The sequence below is a fragment of the Castanea sativa genome, chromosome 2, assembly GCF_040712315.1.
Source record: "Castanea sativa cultivar Marrone di Chiusa Pesio chromosome 2, ASM4071231v1".
Taxonomy (NCBI): domain Eukaryota; kingdom Viridiplantae; phylum Streptophyta; class Magnoliopsida; order Fagales; family Fagaceae; genus Castanea; species Castanea sativa.
In genome coordinates, this window is record NC_134014.1 from 41,956,278 (window position 1) to 41,972,032 (window position 15,755).

The window sequence follows — 15,755 nt, forward strand, 5'->3', positions numbered from 1 at the left end:
TGTAACAAGAAGAAGACCTGTCTTTATTCTTCATTTAGAAACAAAATATGCAAAAATGGACTGCAACAATAAAATCAACGCAAAAAACTAGGTAAGGAGCATTTGAACTGCAAAAAGTCAACCCTGAAGAAAGTCAATGGTCAAAGTCAACCTTCAATCAAAGTCAACACTAGTCAACCGATATGGTCAATGCGGTCAACGAACTGGTCAACGATGACATCAACTGACGTGGCAAGTGATGTCAGCAGATGAATGGAGGATGATGTCATCTAATGACATGGCAGTGATGACGTCACCTAGGCTAACGTCAACAAGGGCAAATCTAGCGTATGTAAGTGCGTGGTGGCGCATGTCGGCGCGTGGGGCGCGTGAGCTTCAGTGTAGAATCTTTAAGCGGCGCTTGAGGGCGCATGCAAGCTTCGATGACTGCGAGATTTCCACGATTGAGTAAATCGGGGCGAGACGATCACTGTGGTACCTGAAAAATACTTATTGGAGCAAGATGCACGACAAAGACAATAAGTGCAGTGGTCTATGTGATGCGGAACTCCTCAACGCTGCAGGTCCGAAACCCAAGGACAATAGCTGGAAGGCGTTAAAGGTTCCACAACGAAAGGTTGCCGTAGCTATTGTGACGGCGGAAGCGATGTTGAAAATGGATTAACACCAATAAAGACAAGACTGCTAAGAAAATGTCAGAGCAATGGCTCTGATACCATGTTAAAAATACTGAATAAGTGTATTGTCTTTCTTAGGGAAAGAATATAAATGAATGTCTTTATATAGGAGGCATATGAATGCAATACAAGTAAAAATATAATACAAGAATGTGTACTATACAAATAATTTATCCATGTTAACAACACACTGTGCATGTTACCAATAGCAACACCTGTCAATTTATCATCAAACTGATACGACCATTTCCACAGGCATGGGCTTAAAAATTTCTCTTTCATTGCAAAAATATATTCCTCTTTTTTTGTCCATTTAGGCCGATGACTGTGTGGAGACAAAGCTGCCATCTAAATCTTTTGTTACATCGAGGTGACTTTCTCTGACATTTTCTTGGTAATGTGTAGGCAAAATTGTCGATCTTGATCCCTCATCCATGAAAATCCCCAGAAGGTGACGCGTGGAGAGGAAATTTCATGATAGATTGACACGTATATCAAACGTGGAGAAGCAACAAAGCAAGAGAATATTATGACATGACATATAAGAAAACCATGAAGAACTCAGCTATAGCTCCAATAATCAGAGACAGAAACGAAAAGAAGATCAAAAGAAAGGACAATGGAGAAGAAACAGAGTGATCAGGAGAAGAGGGAGAGAAAGCCAGAGAGTGAAAGAGAGAAGGGAAAGTTAGAAGGGCTTCCTTTGGAGACCAGTCCGTATGTGAATTATGGGGACTCCGAAGATTACAAGCGCCAAGCTTATGGAACTGAAGGTCACCTCGAGCCCAAGACTGGTCGTGGCGCTGGAGCCACTGATGCCCCAACTCGCTCTGGTGCTGCTGTCTCATCTGACAGTACTGCTACTAATGTCACTAATCGCCAAGGGGTCCCCTAATTGTATTGTTGTTCCTAGCTATATAAGAGCGCGAGTGGTCTTTTTTTTCTTCTGTTTTTTAAATCTTTTTTCACCATGCTAAATCATATATTCATATCTAAACCTCTGTTCCAAATAAGATATAGGAAATGTGGTTTTTATACGAGCCTGGTCTCTTTTCTTTTCCTTGTCTGAATAAGATGACTTTATTAGAGAAACAAAGGCGAACTGGGTCTCAAATGACTCCTCTTTTTGCTAGCCAAAACTGGGAGTGAAATGGAGAGGACGAGGATGTATGGTCCCACTTTTAATCATTACAAGAAGAAGCTTATCCGGGTTATAGAGTGAGCTAATGTATTAGGGTTCCAAAATAAATGAGTCACGTGCTACAAAGAAAATATTTTTCATCATCTCTTGAAAAAAAAAACGAAATAAGCAAGAATTCATTTGATTATTTACTGTTCTTTGATTATTATTACAAGATAAATAAATAAATAAATAAAAAGAGGGTATCATACTTTTAATAATGATAAATTAATAATAATGCAACATAACTATGTTGCCCTAATCCTAATTCCTAATGGATTGATTATCCAACATATTCAAATTACAAAAAATTTATAATAAAAAAATCTTTCTTTAAAGTACAAACCCAAAAAAGAGATTTGCTTTATGTGATAACTTACTATAAATATAGACTAGTCATAATACGAGCGATTCAATATGATAGCATTAGCATGACAACATAAACCAAATAAATCTAGACAGCTAACATGACAACTCACTAAATAAAGGTAGCCAACATGACAACATCAAAGTTAAAAACTTTTAATTGTTTTCTACCGAAAAAAATGTGAGTTCTAAATAAACCAAAAAAAGGGTTTTTTTTTTTTTTTTTTCAAGTAATTTTTTGGAAGTTAATTTTCAATTTAGGGGAGAAGTATAAATTTTAGCTATAATTTTCAAATCTAATATATAATTATCTATAGATTAGAAATAAAAATCAAACCAGGGTGAAAAACAAACTTTTGATAAAGTTAAGGACATTTTTATAGGCTAGCCCCCCATTGTTCTCTTGTACGTAGTTCTATCACTATTGGCAATAGAGGCATTCTTTTTTTTTTCCCCCTCTTTTTTGAGATAGGAAATTGGCAATAGAGGTTGGTTATTTACATTCTTAAAAAAAAGGGTTGGTTATTTAGTAAAACCTTACCTTAAAAGGGGTGGACCTAAATCTGCCCCGAAGATCGTGGCCCGAGGAGAAAGTCTAAGGAAATCTCGTTTGTGGAATGGGCTCAGCCCAAGGGCTAACAAGAAATGGATGAGCCTCCCATTGAGGAAAAATAATTTGGGCTCATTATAAGGTAGTCCATAAAACCCATCTTTCCAAGGAAACGTGGCCCCATTGAGAAGCAGTCATTTGCTTAGTTGAATACACTCTTTTTCAGCTACTTTCCCAAGGGACACGTCAAGGAGAATGCAGAGCCCAATGTAATAGTCACCTCCACATATTAAGTTTTTCTCACCTAATGTCAGTCATATTGAATGTTGAATGACTGGCCTGAACCATGGAAACACTCAAACACCCCCAAAGTCTATCTTCATGATCAAGAAATAGTAGGGGAAGGTGCTGATAGGACAGTACCCTCCTTAGCAAAGAGAAGGACAGCTTGAAGAGTAAGAGGAAGAGGATGGCTATAAAAGGAGGAGGAGGGCAACAGGAGAGGAGATCCAGAAAAAGCCCAAGGAAGAACTAGAGAGATAAAGCAAGAAGAGTTTTCATTTGTATTCATCCTTTAGAACTCTTATTTATACCTTAGGAACACAATTCCCATATAAAAAGAGCCTTGATTCAATCATAATTGCCTCCAATCATCTTTTTAATCTTTCCATTGTGGATTTCTATCCCTCATACATTATAAATTAATTGTGTAAATCTTGAACCAAGTATATTTCTTTAGCTTTTGTGTTTTTGACCCCACATTTACTTTTTTATTATTATTATTATTATTATTATTATTATTATTATTATTATAGAAAGTACAATAAAATGTTACTTTCTTTTATAGAAAGAACCATGTGAGTGTCCTCATTCATGATAATTTTAGAGTCGAATGACTTGAAGCACAAAATTTCATTTCTCTTTTTCCGGCGAAAATGGGCAACTGCCCATTTTGCACAAAAAAATAAAGGGCAAATGCTCCCTTTCCCAAATTAATTAGGGATATGCCCTTCTTTTGAAACTTGATTTTTTTAAAATCAAATTTCATAAAATAGATTTTCTGGAGCCATATAGCAACGTTTTAAGGAGCCTATAGTAACGTTTTAAGGACCTATAGCGGCGTTTTTTAACTCGACCTCTATGAAATCGAGTTACATGCAAGTTTTTCTTCTTCTTTTTTACCTATAACTCGACTTCATGGAGCTCGAGTTACAAAACGCCGCTATAGGTCCTTAAAAACTTCACTTAGGCTCTTTAAAACGTCGCTATAGGGCTTAATTTGATTTTGAAAAAATCGAGTTTCAAAAGAGAGGTATTTTCCTAATTAGTTTGGGAAAGAGGGCAACATGTTGATTTTTTTTCGTGAAAAGGGCAAAAGCCCATTTTGGCCCTCTTTTTCCCTAAAATACGTTATTTTCTTTCATTTTGATCAAAACTTCCAATGTTTTCATTTCACTTTAGAGGTATAATTACTTTTTCATTCAGAATAATGATCAAATTTCCCCATATATATATTATTATTTTTTTTCATCTTATTCTATTCCATTAAGGTTGTTTTGAAAATCAACATATTACAATAACTAAATAAATTTATTTTCCACAGAATACTAATTTAAGAAAAGGTTGGAATTTAATTATCATAATTTCATAAATAAGGTTATCCTACAAAAATGAATTTACTAAGGTAAAGATAAACTGTAGTTAGGACCAATAACACCCCCCTCCCTCAACTTTTTGAATGTTATTCACTTATTCTTTATCTCTTTCTCATTTTTTTTTTTTAGTTATAATAATGGAAGAGGAGAATTTGAGTTAGCGTTATTCTTCTAATAAAGGAGAGATTATGCTATCGAACTACAAAGTTCTTTACTTATTTTCGTACAAGGACATAGTTGTTCATGGACTAAGGGGGGCAACCCCCCCCCCCCCCCCCCCCCAAAATTTTTTATTAAATCATAATAGTATATATTTTCTGAATTTTTTAACATTTAGGTCCAAGATAATTACTCTTGGCCCCCTCTTCCCAAAAATTTACATATTGGCCCTTAGAACCCAACCAAAAAAAAAACCCATCACTTTGGTTGATGGCCACTCCACAGACAAACAAACAAAATCCCCAATACATGAGTTTGTAAGTTTTTTTAGAAGTCTAAGAATTTTTCTATATATAATGTGTGTGTGTGTGTGTGGGCTTTTCTTATCTTCTTTTTGTTAACATATTCTTTTTAATTCTCAATCAGTAGAGCTATAAGGTTTGAAATTGATGAAACATCTAAAAATTAGTTAAATAAATAACAAAAGGAATTATATTGAAAACTTTAATTTTTCTAAGATAGTCTCATTTAATTACAAGTGAAAGAAGTTTTTTTAGCGAATGTTTTGCTCCCCTAAGTCTAAAGTCTGGCTTTGTCCCGTATACTTTAGTTTGGATTATATTGCATCATCTTATTACATCCAAACTGACAAAAAATACAAGAAAAAACACAAATTTACCCATTTTCCTTTCCAAAGATGTATAACACCAGGACATGGGTTGACATGATGTTGCAATATAGTATAAAACACAGATAGGTAAAGCGTGATATTGAAATAGTTCAGACTTAAGAGTTAGAAAAAGGAAAATTGATAATGACCGTAGCCACTAGAAGGTATTTTGTCATTACTCTTTTAGAAACCTCCTTTTCAAATTAGTAAGACCTTTTCTAATAGTTGAATTAATAAAGTTATCCTATAAATTTTTTTTAATAACCTCTCTTTTTTGTTTAGGAACGTGTGAAGTGTTGTGTTTTAGTCGAATAAAAAGTCTTCTAAAATAAGTTGTCACTTGGTGTCATTTACGAAATTCTTTGTTAGCTTATTTGCATAATGTGAAACAAAAAAAATAGAAACAACCTTATTTTCAAAAAGTTGATAGTTAGATTATTTGAAATAAAACTGAAATAAAAAATAATGTGAGACCTGCAAATAATAGATAATTTAAGCAAAAAAAAAAAAAACTAGCTTTTAATTGGTTGCCAAGCACATACAAAGACCAAACTTTTATCATGTAGTAGGGGTGGTAATTCGTGTTCGCATATCAGGTCATGAGTATTCAATTATATAAGTCAATATGAATATAACACGTTTATTAAACAAGCTAAGATTCCTCATTCCTAACACGATATGTTTCTTAAACAAGTAACACGATATGACATGCATGACCCGTTTAATAAATATGTCATGTTAAGATTGATACAAATAATATGTTATCAATATAGGTCTTGGGATAAATGATAGGAAATAAGCTTATATACTTAGGGTTTTGAAGGTTAAATTGGTAAAATGACATTGAGTTAAACGAATCAGACAAATTTCGCTTGTTGAACATAACACAACATGTTTATTAAACAAGTCAAATAATGTTGACTCAAATCTAACACGAATTCCGATTAAGCCTCAATTTAACTTACTAAATTCATGTCGTGTTTGTATTATGTTCACAAGTCGTGTCAGATACTGTCACCCTTATCACGTAGTATAGCTATTATGATTTTATTAGTATTCACTCAAATTAAAATGTCAAATATTAAGAAGAATATGTTATAAGTGGGTTTTAGTTAACTTATGTAAGGACCAAAAATATAACAGTCTCTTTAAGGAATCTCCTGCTTGTTTATTTACTCACGGTCCTTCTACAATACATTTGGTAGAGAGGGTTCAACAACAAAAAGTCCTCCCTTCGTAGTCTCTTGATTCCTATTTATATTATTTTCTGCTTTCATCCTAGCCCTACACCTTGCAATCTGCGGTCCTTTTCCCATGACATTTGTCCGTCGGCAACGGAGCAAGATTCTACTTTGCGTTCCGCACTGTTCAGGTCATGTCCACATTAATGCGACGGATAGAGGTGATGCTTGCTAATTAATGCGGCCAGAATGGTTGTTGTCGAGCATTTAATGTAACCTTCCAAATCAGTCTGCTACATCCAGATATTTGCAACACGTCCCTTACGTAACCATCGTCCACGCCACCTCATCTTCGGGCACACCCGAAGAACTTCTCTTCCTCCTTTGCCTCATCTTGCATAATGTATGTTGGCCTTCCTTTCTTAGGGTCCTCGGGTTCTTAGGTCCTCGGGTCCTCACAACAGCCCCTTTAATACTTGAGTTATTAACCATGGATTAATAACCAAGTTTTAACTTCTCATACACGCTTCTTACCCTTCCTATGTTTTCACACGTACAGACGTCTTTTCGCTGCCCCATGATCCGCGTCTGGCGCCTCGTATCCCACGATGGGGCATTTATGGAGTCTGGCGCTTCTTTTCCCGCGCACGTTCTACGGCTGGATGAGAAATGTACGACTCAGATTTCGCTCTTAATTATGAGCAGGAAAGTTACCGCTCTTATTCTTTTACCTCATTATTTCCACTTCTCCCACCCCTATAAAAGCAAACTCTTACGCTGGATGAAGCTCATTTTGACATTTCGAAGGATTGAAAGAAAAGTGAGCTCCCGAGGACAATCTTTAAGCGATCTTCAGAGGTGTGTTCATTTTCCTTTCGTTTTTCTCTACTTGCTTGCTTTTCTCCTCTTGTAGCGGGGTTAATGGGTAGGTACGCTAAGCTAGTGAACACAGATGAGGCGAAGGCCGCCTTTAAGGACCGATATCGGATCCCCAATGACGTAGATATTACGTATTGTGAGGAAGAAGATATTCCACTGGTGTCTCGGCCACCTGAATCCGTTTTGATTCCGATGATTGCGTTTATTGAGGGGGGTATGGAAATTCCTATGGGTAGAGTAACTAGGGATTTTCTAATAAATTATAGGCTTACCCCTTCGCAGTGCTCCCCAAATGTCCTTAGAATCTTAGGATGTACGGATGCCCTTAACCGAAAACTGGGGACCAACCTGACCTGGCAGGATGTAAATTGGGTATATAACTGCCAAAAAGGGGACAGGACTAAATACTATATGAAGTGTAGAATCCCTTCTGTTAGGCTGATTTCTTGTTTACCCGATTCAAGCAAAGGGATGGATGAAGATTACCTCGTCATCTCGGGCAATTGGCATGACGGATTGCATTGCCCTACCCGAGAAGGGGTACCAGGTAGGGTTCCCGAGGACTAACCTAGCACTTAGGATTAACCATATTCTTTTCTGTGCTTTACGTCACTCTACGTATTTGTTCTAATGACTTCATTCATTATTGCAGACGATTACCATACCGCCCCGAACTTGTCTGCCGTGAACCATGCCGATTTGAACAGGATTCTTCGGTCGAAGATATTCATACATAGGGACGGACAGCTTCGAGCAGCCCACGTCATTCTCGGATACACTCATTCTACTAAACGCTTCCAAAGCCCGAAGAACGTAATAAGAGCAAGAGATCTAAGACTAGCTCAAATTGACGTTGCTGCCCCGGGATTCTTATTAGCCGTACCTCCACCTGCAGGAACTCAAGACGCACAACTTCCTGCCCCACTTGCCGCCCAACTGATCTATCCTCCTTTGGAGCAAGCTGCTAATCCTGTTGCTGAGGAAAGAGCTGCCACGCCCGAGCTCCCTCCTCCCGAGGTGACAGAGAAAGATTTCGAGGTGTTTTACCGCCCAGACGCTCCCTCCAGTTCCCAACTGTCAAGCAGCCAAATGGGTTTTCAAGAAAAAGAGCTCGACCTGCTGGCCTTACTACAGGCACATGCAGGCGGCTCTTCGCCAGCGGTTCCTCCTCGTCCAGTTACTCCGGCTGTTACTCAGGCACCTTCCTCGGAGGCGACAGATAAAAAACGCAAAAGGGGCCAGAGTAGCAAAAACGTTATAGAAATCGAAGAAGGGGAAAGCCTCGACCCTTCTGTTAAAGATATCAGGGCTGTGAAAGCCCTTTCCAAGAAAGTTACTCCCACTGGTTCGTCGAAAGACCCCAGTGGTGAGTCTACAAGGAAGGCATCAGCCTGGCGACCCAACTTCACCCTCAGCTCGGGCAGCCCTGTTTTGGATGATGCCAATTTGCGGGATCCGAAGAAGGGAAGTTCGAGCCTGGTGGCTGAATGTTTGGAGAAGGCTCTGTGCCTTCCTGAAGATATGGCCGAGTTGCGGTCCTTCCGCAAGAGAGAGGTCTTCCTGTCCTTAAAACAGGATTTGGCCAAGGTATTTCTTAACCCTTGGCACATTCTATTTATGATCTTAGCTGTTGGTTATGACTAATTTTGTTCACTCCAATATGTCATAGGCAGTCCAGGCTTCTTTTATGGCCGAAGAGTGGGTAGACCATTCGCTGGATCTAGCCCGAAAAGCCGAGCATAATGCCGAGTCAGCAGTGAAGGCACAAAAAGAGGCCGAGCTAAATTTAAAGGAAACCCTCACTCGCTTGTCCGAGGTAGAGAAGGCTCATAAAAACGCTGAGTCTGCCCTGCAAAGCTATGAGGCACAGGCAAACCTTGCTCATGAGGCCCAAAAACAGGCACAAAACAGGCTCGTACTCACTGTTGTTGAGCTCAAGCAAGCGCAAGGATTGCTTGCTACTAAGGAGCAGGAGTAGGCCGCCGCGAAACAAGCAGCGTACGATGCTGGAATGAAAAAGGCTTCGGAAAGCTTGACCGCCCAACTCAAAGGGGTTGCAAGGGCATTTTGTTTGGAGGTATGGGGTCATGCTTTGGATGATGCCGGGGTAGCTGCCGATGCTGAACTTCGGGCTCTAGACAATGTCTATTACCCCGCGGCATTGCGACTAGCTCCTGTTGTCCCCATGCCTCCTAGTGAACAAGCTGCGCCTGTTTTCGCCCCTGACTCTTCTGATACGCCCACAATGGAAAACCCTTCTCCTATAACTCAGACCGCAGAGGAAGTAGCTGAGGGTAGCTTGACAGAGGAGCCTCTAAAGAAGAAGAAAAAAGACAAAGATCCTGAGAAAAGAAAAGACAAGCAACCTATTGCTTAGTCGTTTGTTATAGTTTTTTTTTTTTTTTTATAGTTTTTTTTTAGTTTTTTTTTTTTGTTATTATGACGGATGTAAGGGGCTATTTACTTGCCCCAGTTTTGTAACGAATATTCTATAAAAGACTAGTACAACTTTTCATTCTCTTCCTACTTATTATTTTTTGTATGTAATTCTTGTGCTGTCGTTTAAATATTTCGTTATACACATCCCAACAGAAGCTGAAATGGATAAAAAGAATCATTAACGCGTACACGTCGTCTTATTACTATGCTTGTAATATGCAGAAACACTGAAAGATTAGCTCGGTGACCAAAACTTAATTTCTTAACTTCTTGTGTCGTGTGAAAAGTAAGGTACGAAACACGATTAGATAAACGGACCTAGAGTGGGTTTATATTCAGATCGGACCGTTTGAGATACATGTGCCCTTATAGAGGTTTGTAACTCTTTGAGTTATGGTCCAAGGAACCAGTTAGCATTAGCTTAACACTTGTGTTTTTACAAATGATCAACTTCTCTGAAATTGGTGGCCCGAGGAGCCGTGCAAGGGCTAAGGTCAGCTTAACACTTATGCTTTTGGAAGTGGTTAATTTCTCTTAGGCTTGTGGCCCGAGGAGCCGAACAAGAGCTAAGGTCAGTTTAACACTCATGCCTTTCGAAGTGGTTAATTTCTCTTAGACTTGTGGCCCGAGGAGCCGAACAAGAGCTAAGGTCAGTTTAACACTCATGCCTTTGGAAGTAGTTAATTTCTCTTAGGCTTGTGGCCCGAGGAGCCGAACAAGAGCTAAGGTCAGTTTAACACTCATGCCTTTGGTAGTGGTTAATTTCTCTTAGACTTGTGGCCCGAAGAGCCGAGCAAGAGCTAAGGTCAGTTTAACACTCATACCTTTGGTAGCGGTTAATTTCTCTTAGACTTGTGGCCCAAGGAGCCGAGCAAGAGCTAAGGTCAGTTTAACACTCATGCCTTTGGTAGTGGTTAATTTCTCTTAGACTTGTGGCCCGAAGAGCCGAGCAAGAGCTAAGGTCAGTTTAACACTCATGCCTTTAGTAAATATAAGATTGATATATAAATGCACAGCAATGACACCAATGCTACAAAAGGAAATTCTTCTTAGTAATAATAACGTCGTAAGTTATTTACATTCCAAGGACGAGGCATCACCCTCCCGTCAAGATCTTCTAAGCGATAAGCCCCTACACCTGCTAATGAAATGATTTTATATGGCCCTTCCCAATTAGGACCCAACTTTCCCCAGGCAGGATTTCTTGCTGCACCTACCACTTTTCTCAATACCAAGTCACCGGGTACTAGGGGCCTGGACCTAACTCCTTTGTCATATGTCTGTTTAAGTTTCTGCTGATAGCTACCCATTTTTACGCTGGCTATTTCTCTCCTTTCCTCAATGGTATTCAAACTATCAAACATTCGGTCCCGATTGTTCTCATAGTCATACTGGTCAGACTTTAGGGTGGGAAAGCCCGATTCTAATGGTATTATAGCTTCCATACCATACGCCATTGAAAAGGGTGTCTCGCCTGTTGATCTTCGGGGTGTAGTGCGGTAGGCCCATAATACATGAGATAATTCCTCTACCCAGCTCCCTTTAGCGTTGTCTAGTCGTTTCTTCAGTCCTGCCAAGATGACTTTGTTCGTTGCTTCGGCTTGACCATTTCCTTGAGGATAGGATGGCGTTGAATACCCATTCCTTATGCCCATTTCTGCACAATATTGTCGGAAAGCCTTGCTATCAAACTGAAGCCCATTATCAGAAATCAAGGTATGAGGGATTCCAAAGCGAGTTATGATATTTTTCCAGATGAATCTCTTTGCATCCACATCCCTAATGTTGGCTAAGGGCTCAGCTTCCACCCACTTCGTGAAGTAATCCGTGCCGACAATAAGCCATCTTTTATTACCAACTGCCCGAGGAAAAGGTCCAACAATGTCTAAACCCCACTTAGCGAAGGGCCATGGACTGGTCAATGGATTTAAAACACCCCATGGTTGATGGATGTTTGGTGCGAATCTCTGACATTGATCACATTTTTTAAAATACTCTTGGGAGGTTTTCTGCATGCTCGGCCACCAATACCCTTGAGTCATGGCTCTATGGGCTAGTGATCTTCCTCCGGTGTGGCTCCCACAAAACCCCTCATGCAGTTCTTCCAACAAAGGCTCCACGGCTTCAGGATGTACGCAGAGCAGGTACGGCCCTGCATAGGAACGCCTATAGAGTTTTTGCTCTTCCGACAGCCAATAACGGGGAGCACCTCTTCGTACCTTCTCGGCCATTAGTCCATCTTCAGGTAGTTCTCCGCGTTGCAGGAAGGCTACGATTGGGTCCATCCAGCTTGGGCCCACATGAACGCTATGTATCCGTACTGCCGAGACGTTGGTCAGGCTAGAGGTGAGTAAATCCTCCACTATGACCATACGAGGTAATTTTGAACCCAGTGAAGTGGCTAACATTGCTAATGAGTCAGCATGGGCATTGTGTCCCCTTGGAACTTGTTGTATTTTGAAACTTTCAAACAAACCCAACACCCCTATGACTCGTTTGAGATAGCCCTTCATTCGCTCATCTTTGGCCTCGAACTCTCCATTAACCTGTCCTACTATCAATCTGGAATCACAATACAACCTCACCACCCTTCCTCCCAAATGTCTAACCATTTAGGCGCCCATCAAGAGAGCTTCGTATTTGGCCTCGTTATTAGTGGCTGAGAATCCCAGCCTCAATGACTTTTCAATGACTAAGTTTTCCGGAGAAATTAACACGACTCCAATCCCAGTTCCTTTTCGATTTGATGCACCATCCGTGTAGACTTCCCAAGGAATGACATTTTCCGTCCCAATGGTCATTATCGTCAACATAGTATCTTCGTAATTAATCTGACCTTCTGTGAACTCGGCCACAAAATCGGCAAGGATTTGCCCTTTGATAGCTGTCCGAGGCATATACTTGATATCATACGCTCCCAGTTTGGTTCCCCATTTTGCTACACGACCCGTGTAGTCCGATTTCCTCATGATAGCTTGCAAAGGCAGTTGAGTGAGTACTACGACAGTGTGAGCTTGAAAGTAATGAGGCAATTTCCTTGTTGCGTGCACCACGGCTAAGTGCGCTTTTTCCAGAAGCAGATATCGCTGTTCTGCTTCCTGTAAAGACTTGCTGATATAATATATTGGTTTCTGGACCCCATCATCATTCCGTATCAACACAAGGCTTACGGAGTGATTCGTGACAGCTAGGTAAGCATATAACACTTCTTCCTTATTTGGTCTTGATAATATTGGTGGTTTGGATAAGTACTGCTTTAAGTCCTCAAAAGCCAAATTGCACTCATCAGTCCACCGGAAATCCTTCCACTTGTGCAAAAGGCGATAAAATGGGCGGCACCTATCTGCGGATCGAGATATGAATCTATTCAGAGCTGCAATCATACCGGCCAACTTCTGCACTTCTTTCGGATTCCGAGGGGAATGCAATCCTAAGACCGCCTTAATTTGATCGGGATTAACCTCGATTCCCCGATGAGTAATCATGTACCCTAAAAACTTTCCCGATCCTACTCCAAAAGAACACTTTGATGCATTCAAGCGTAACTTGTGTTTCCTTAAAACTGAGAAGGTCTCATGCAAATCCTTCAAATGATCTTCCATTTTTTTACTTTTAATTACCATATCATCAATATAGGCTTCCATATTACGCCCCAGCTGCGAATCAAACATCCTGGTAACCATCCGTTGATATGTGGATCCTGCATTCTTAAGACCAAAAGACATCACCCGATAATGGTAGTTGCCATTAGGGGTGCGAAAAGCCGTCTTCTCCTGATCATTTATCGATAAAGGAATCTAATGATACCCCTGAAATGCATCCAAGAAGCTCATTCGGGGGTGTCCCACAGTCGCGTCCACCAATTGATCAATTCTGGGTATAGGGAAAGGATCCTTGGGACATGCCTTATTCAGATCTGTAAAATCAATACAAACCCTCCATTTCCCATTCTTCTTTTTTACCACAACAGTATTGGCCAGCCACTCAGGATAGAAAATCTCCTTGATCGCACCAGCTTTCTTTAGCTTACTAACCTCTTCTTTAACTGCCTCTGCATGCTCCTGAGATGCTTGCCGAGAAGGCTGTTGTCTGGGCGTCGCGTGGGGGTTAACATTCAAGTGGTGGCAAATAACTTCTGGATTAATTCCTGGTACGTTATAAGTTGTCCATGCAAAGACATCAACATTATTCTGCAAGAATTGAACTAACTCCTCTTTTTCCTGTACCGGCAGCTTGGATCCAACTTGAAAATACTTCTCTTTATCTTCCCCGATAAATACTTTATCTAGCTGCTCGGCGGTGCCCCCCTGCATCTAGGCCGACTTCCCGAGCAGTCTCCTTTAATTGCTATGATGTCTCAAGAACCTCTCCTTCCAACGATCCTCGGCCTGTTCGAACAGTGGCGGACGTTAGACATTGCCTAGCTACCATCTGACTGCCATGTAGTACTCTGACATCTCCTTGTATCGGGTATTTTACCATTACGTGTAAAGTGGATGAAACTGCTTCCATTGCATGCAACCACGGCCTTGCCAAAATAGCTGTGTATGGGGAGTATGCCATAACAACTATGAAGTTTACTTGTACCTCTAAACCCTCCACCTGCACGGGCAACCTAATCATTCCTCGGGGGGTCATCTGATTCCCATCAAAACCGACCAACGGATAATCATATTTTTCCAAATCTTCCTCTCTCAACCCTAATCCATTAAAGAGATCCGGATACATTATCTCGGCCCCACTTCCGTCGTCTACCAAGACCCGTTTCACATCATATCCCCCGATACGAACCGTAACCACCAAGGCATCATCATGGGGTTGAAATGTGCCTTCCTTATCCTTATCAGAAAACCCCAACACGGGCGTTGCCGAGACCTTCACTCTTTTACTTGCTTGGTGACTTTCTTCTATGTCCTCATTCCCACCTCTGTTTTGAACGGTCATGACCCGATAGGTTTTCCCGAAGTCTCGTCTCCCCTGGGCCAAGATGACATGAATAGTGCCTAAAGATGGTTGGGGGGCATGACCCCAATATTTCCGAGTGCCTAATTGTTCTTTGTTCCCATCCGGCTTTGCCAATAGGTGATTGATCTTCCCAGCCTTAATCAATTGATTCAGATGATCACGTAATGTCCGGCACTCCTCCATAGTGTGTCCTTTATCCTGGTGATAATGACAGTGGAGATTCTGATTTCTCATAGATGCGTCACCGCTCATTTTGTTGGGTGGTCTAAAGTATGTTTCATGCCGAATCTTCTCCAGTATATGATGCACGGGCTCTTTGAATAAGGAGTTAATCAGAGGCATCTCGGCACTTATCGGGTGGCTTGAAAGGTTTCGCTTAGGCCGACTGTCTTGGAAAACCCCTCCTCGGGGATCTTTCCTTTCGGGATACGCTTTCATTTTTCCTTTGCTTTGTAACTGGTATTCTTCTACCCGTTTATACTTGTCTATCCGGTCCATGAGCTGACGCATGTCTACTACGGCCTTCATCGTCAAGGACTTCCTTAGTCCGTGCTCTGTGGGAAGACCCACTTTGAAAGTTCACACGGCTACACTCTCCACATCTCCATCAATTTAATTATACATTTCCCAATACCGATCAGAATAGGTTTTGAGTGTTTCACCTTCCCTCATTGTCATAGATAATAAAGCGTCCAAGGGTTTAGGAATCCTCGTACAAGTTATGAACCTAGCCCCAAATGCCCTAGTCAGTTCTTCAAAAGACTTCAGAAAGCCTTCTGCCAGAGCGTCAAACCACCTCATGGCCACAGGACCCAAACTAGAGGGAAACACTCTGCACATCAACGCCTCGTTGTTCGAGTAAACAACCATCTTTTGACTAAAATGACTGACATGTTCCACAGGATCAGTCCTTCCGTTGTACATAGTAAAAATGGGCTGAGAAAACCTGCGAGGCAGTTTTGCCCTATTAATCCCAGTCACGAAAGGGGATTTGGCGATTTGCCTTAGGGCTTTACCCATTGCATCGCTTCCAT

At 40.8% G+C, this 15,755-nt stretch overlaps 2 protein-coding genes across 2 annotated transcripts; one reads left to right on the forward strand and one right to left on the reverse strand.

Annotated features, from left to right (window-relative positions):
* The first annotated feature begins 1,228 nt into the window (after positions 1 to 1,228).
* On the forward strand, positions 1,229 to 1,782 carry LOC142623188 (uncharacterized). Its single transcript, XM_075796584.1, has one exon. The coding sequence runs from the start codon at positions 1,297 to 1,299 to the stop codon at positions 1,570 to 1,572; it is 276 nt and encodes a 91-aa protein (XP_075652699.1). The 5' UTR covers positions 1,229 to 1,296; the 3' UTR covers positions 1,573 to 1,782.
* Positions 1,783 to 14,103: 12,321 nt separating this feature from the next.
* Positions 14,104 to 15,249, reverse strand: LOC142625356 (uncharacterized). The gene has a single exon (XM_075799035.1). The coding sequence runs from the start codon at positions 15,247 to 15,249 to the stop codon at positions 14,104 to 14,106; it is 1,146 nt and encodes a 381-aa protein (XP_075655150.1).
* Between the last annotated feature and the right edge of the window lie 506 nt (positions 15,250 to 15,755).

What these genes read in the sequence shown, in the direction of transcription:
- LOC142623188 (XM_075796584.1), top strand. Translation starts at nt 1,297, where the DNA reads ATGGAGAAGAAACAGAGTGATCAGGAGAAGAGGGAGAGAAAGCCAGAG.
- LOC142625356 (XM_075799035.1), bottom strand. Translation starts at nt 15,249, where the DNA reads ATGAAGGCCGTAGTAGACATGCGTCAGCTCATGGACCGGATAGACAAG.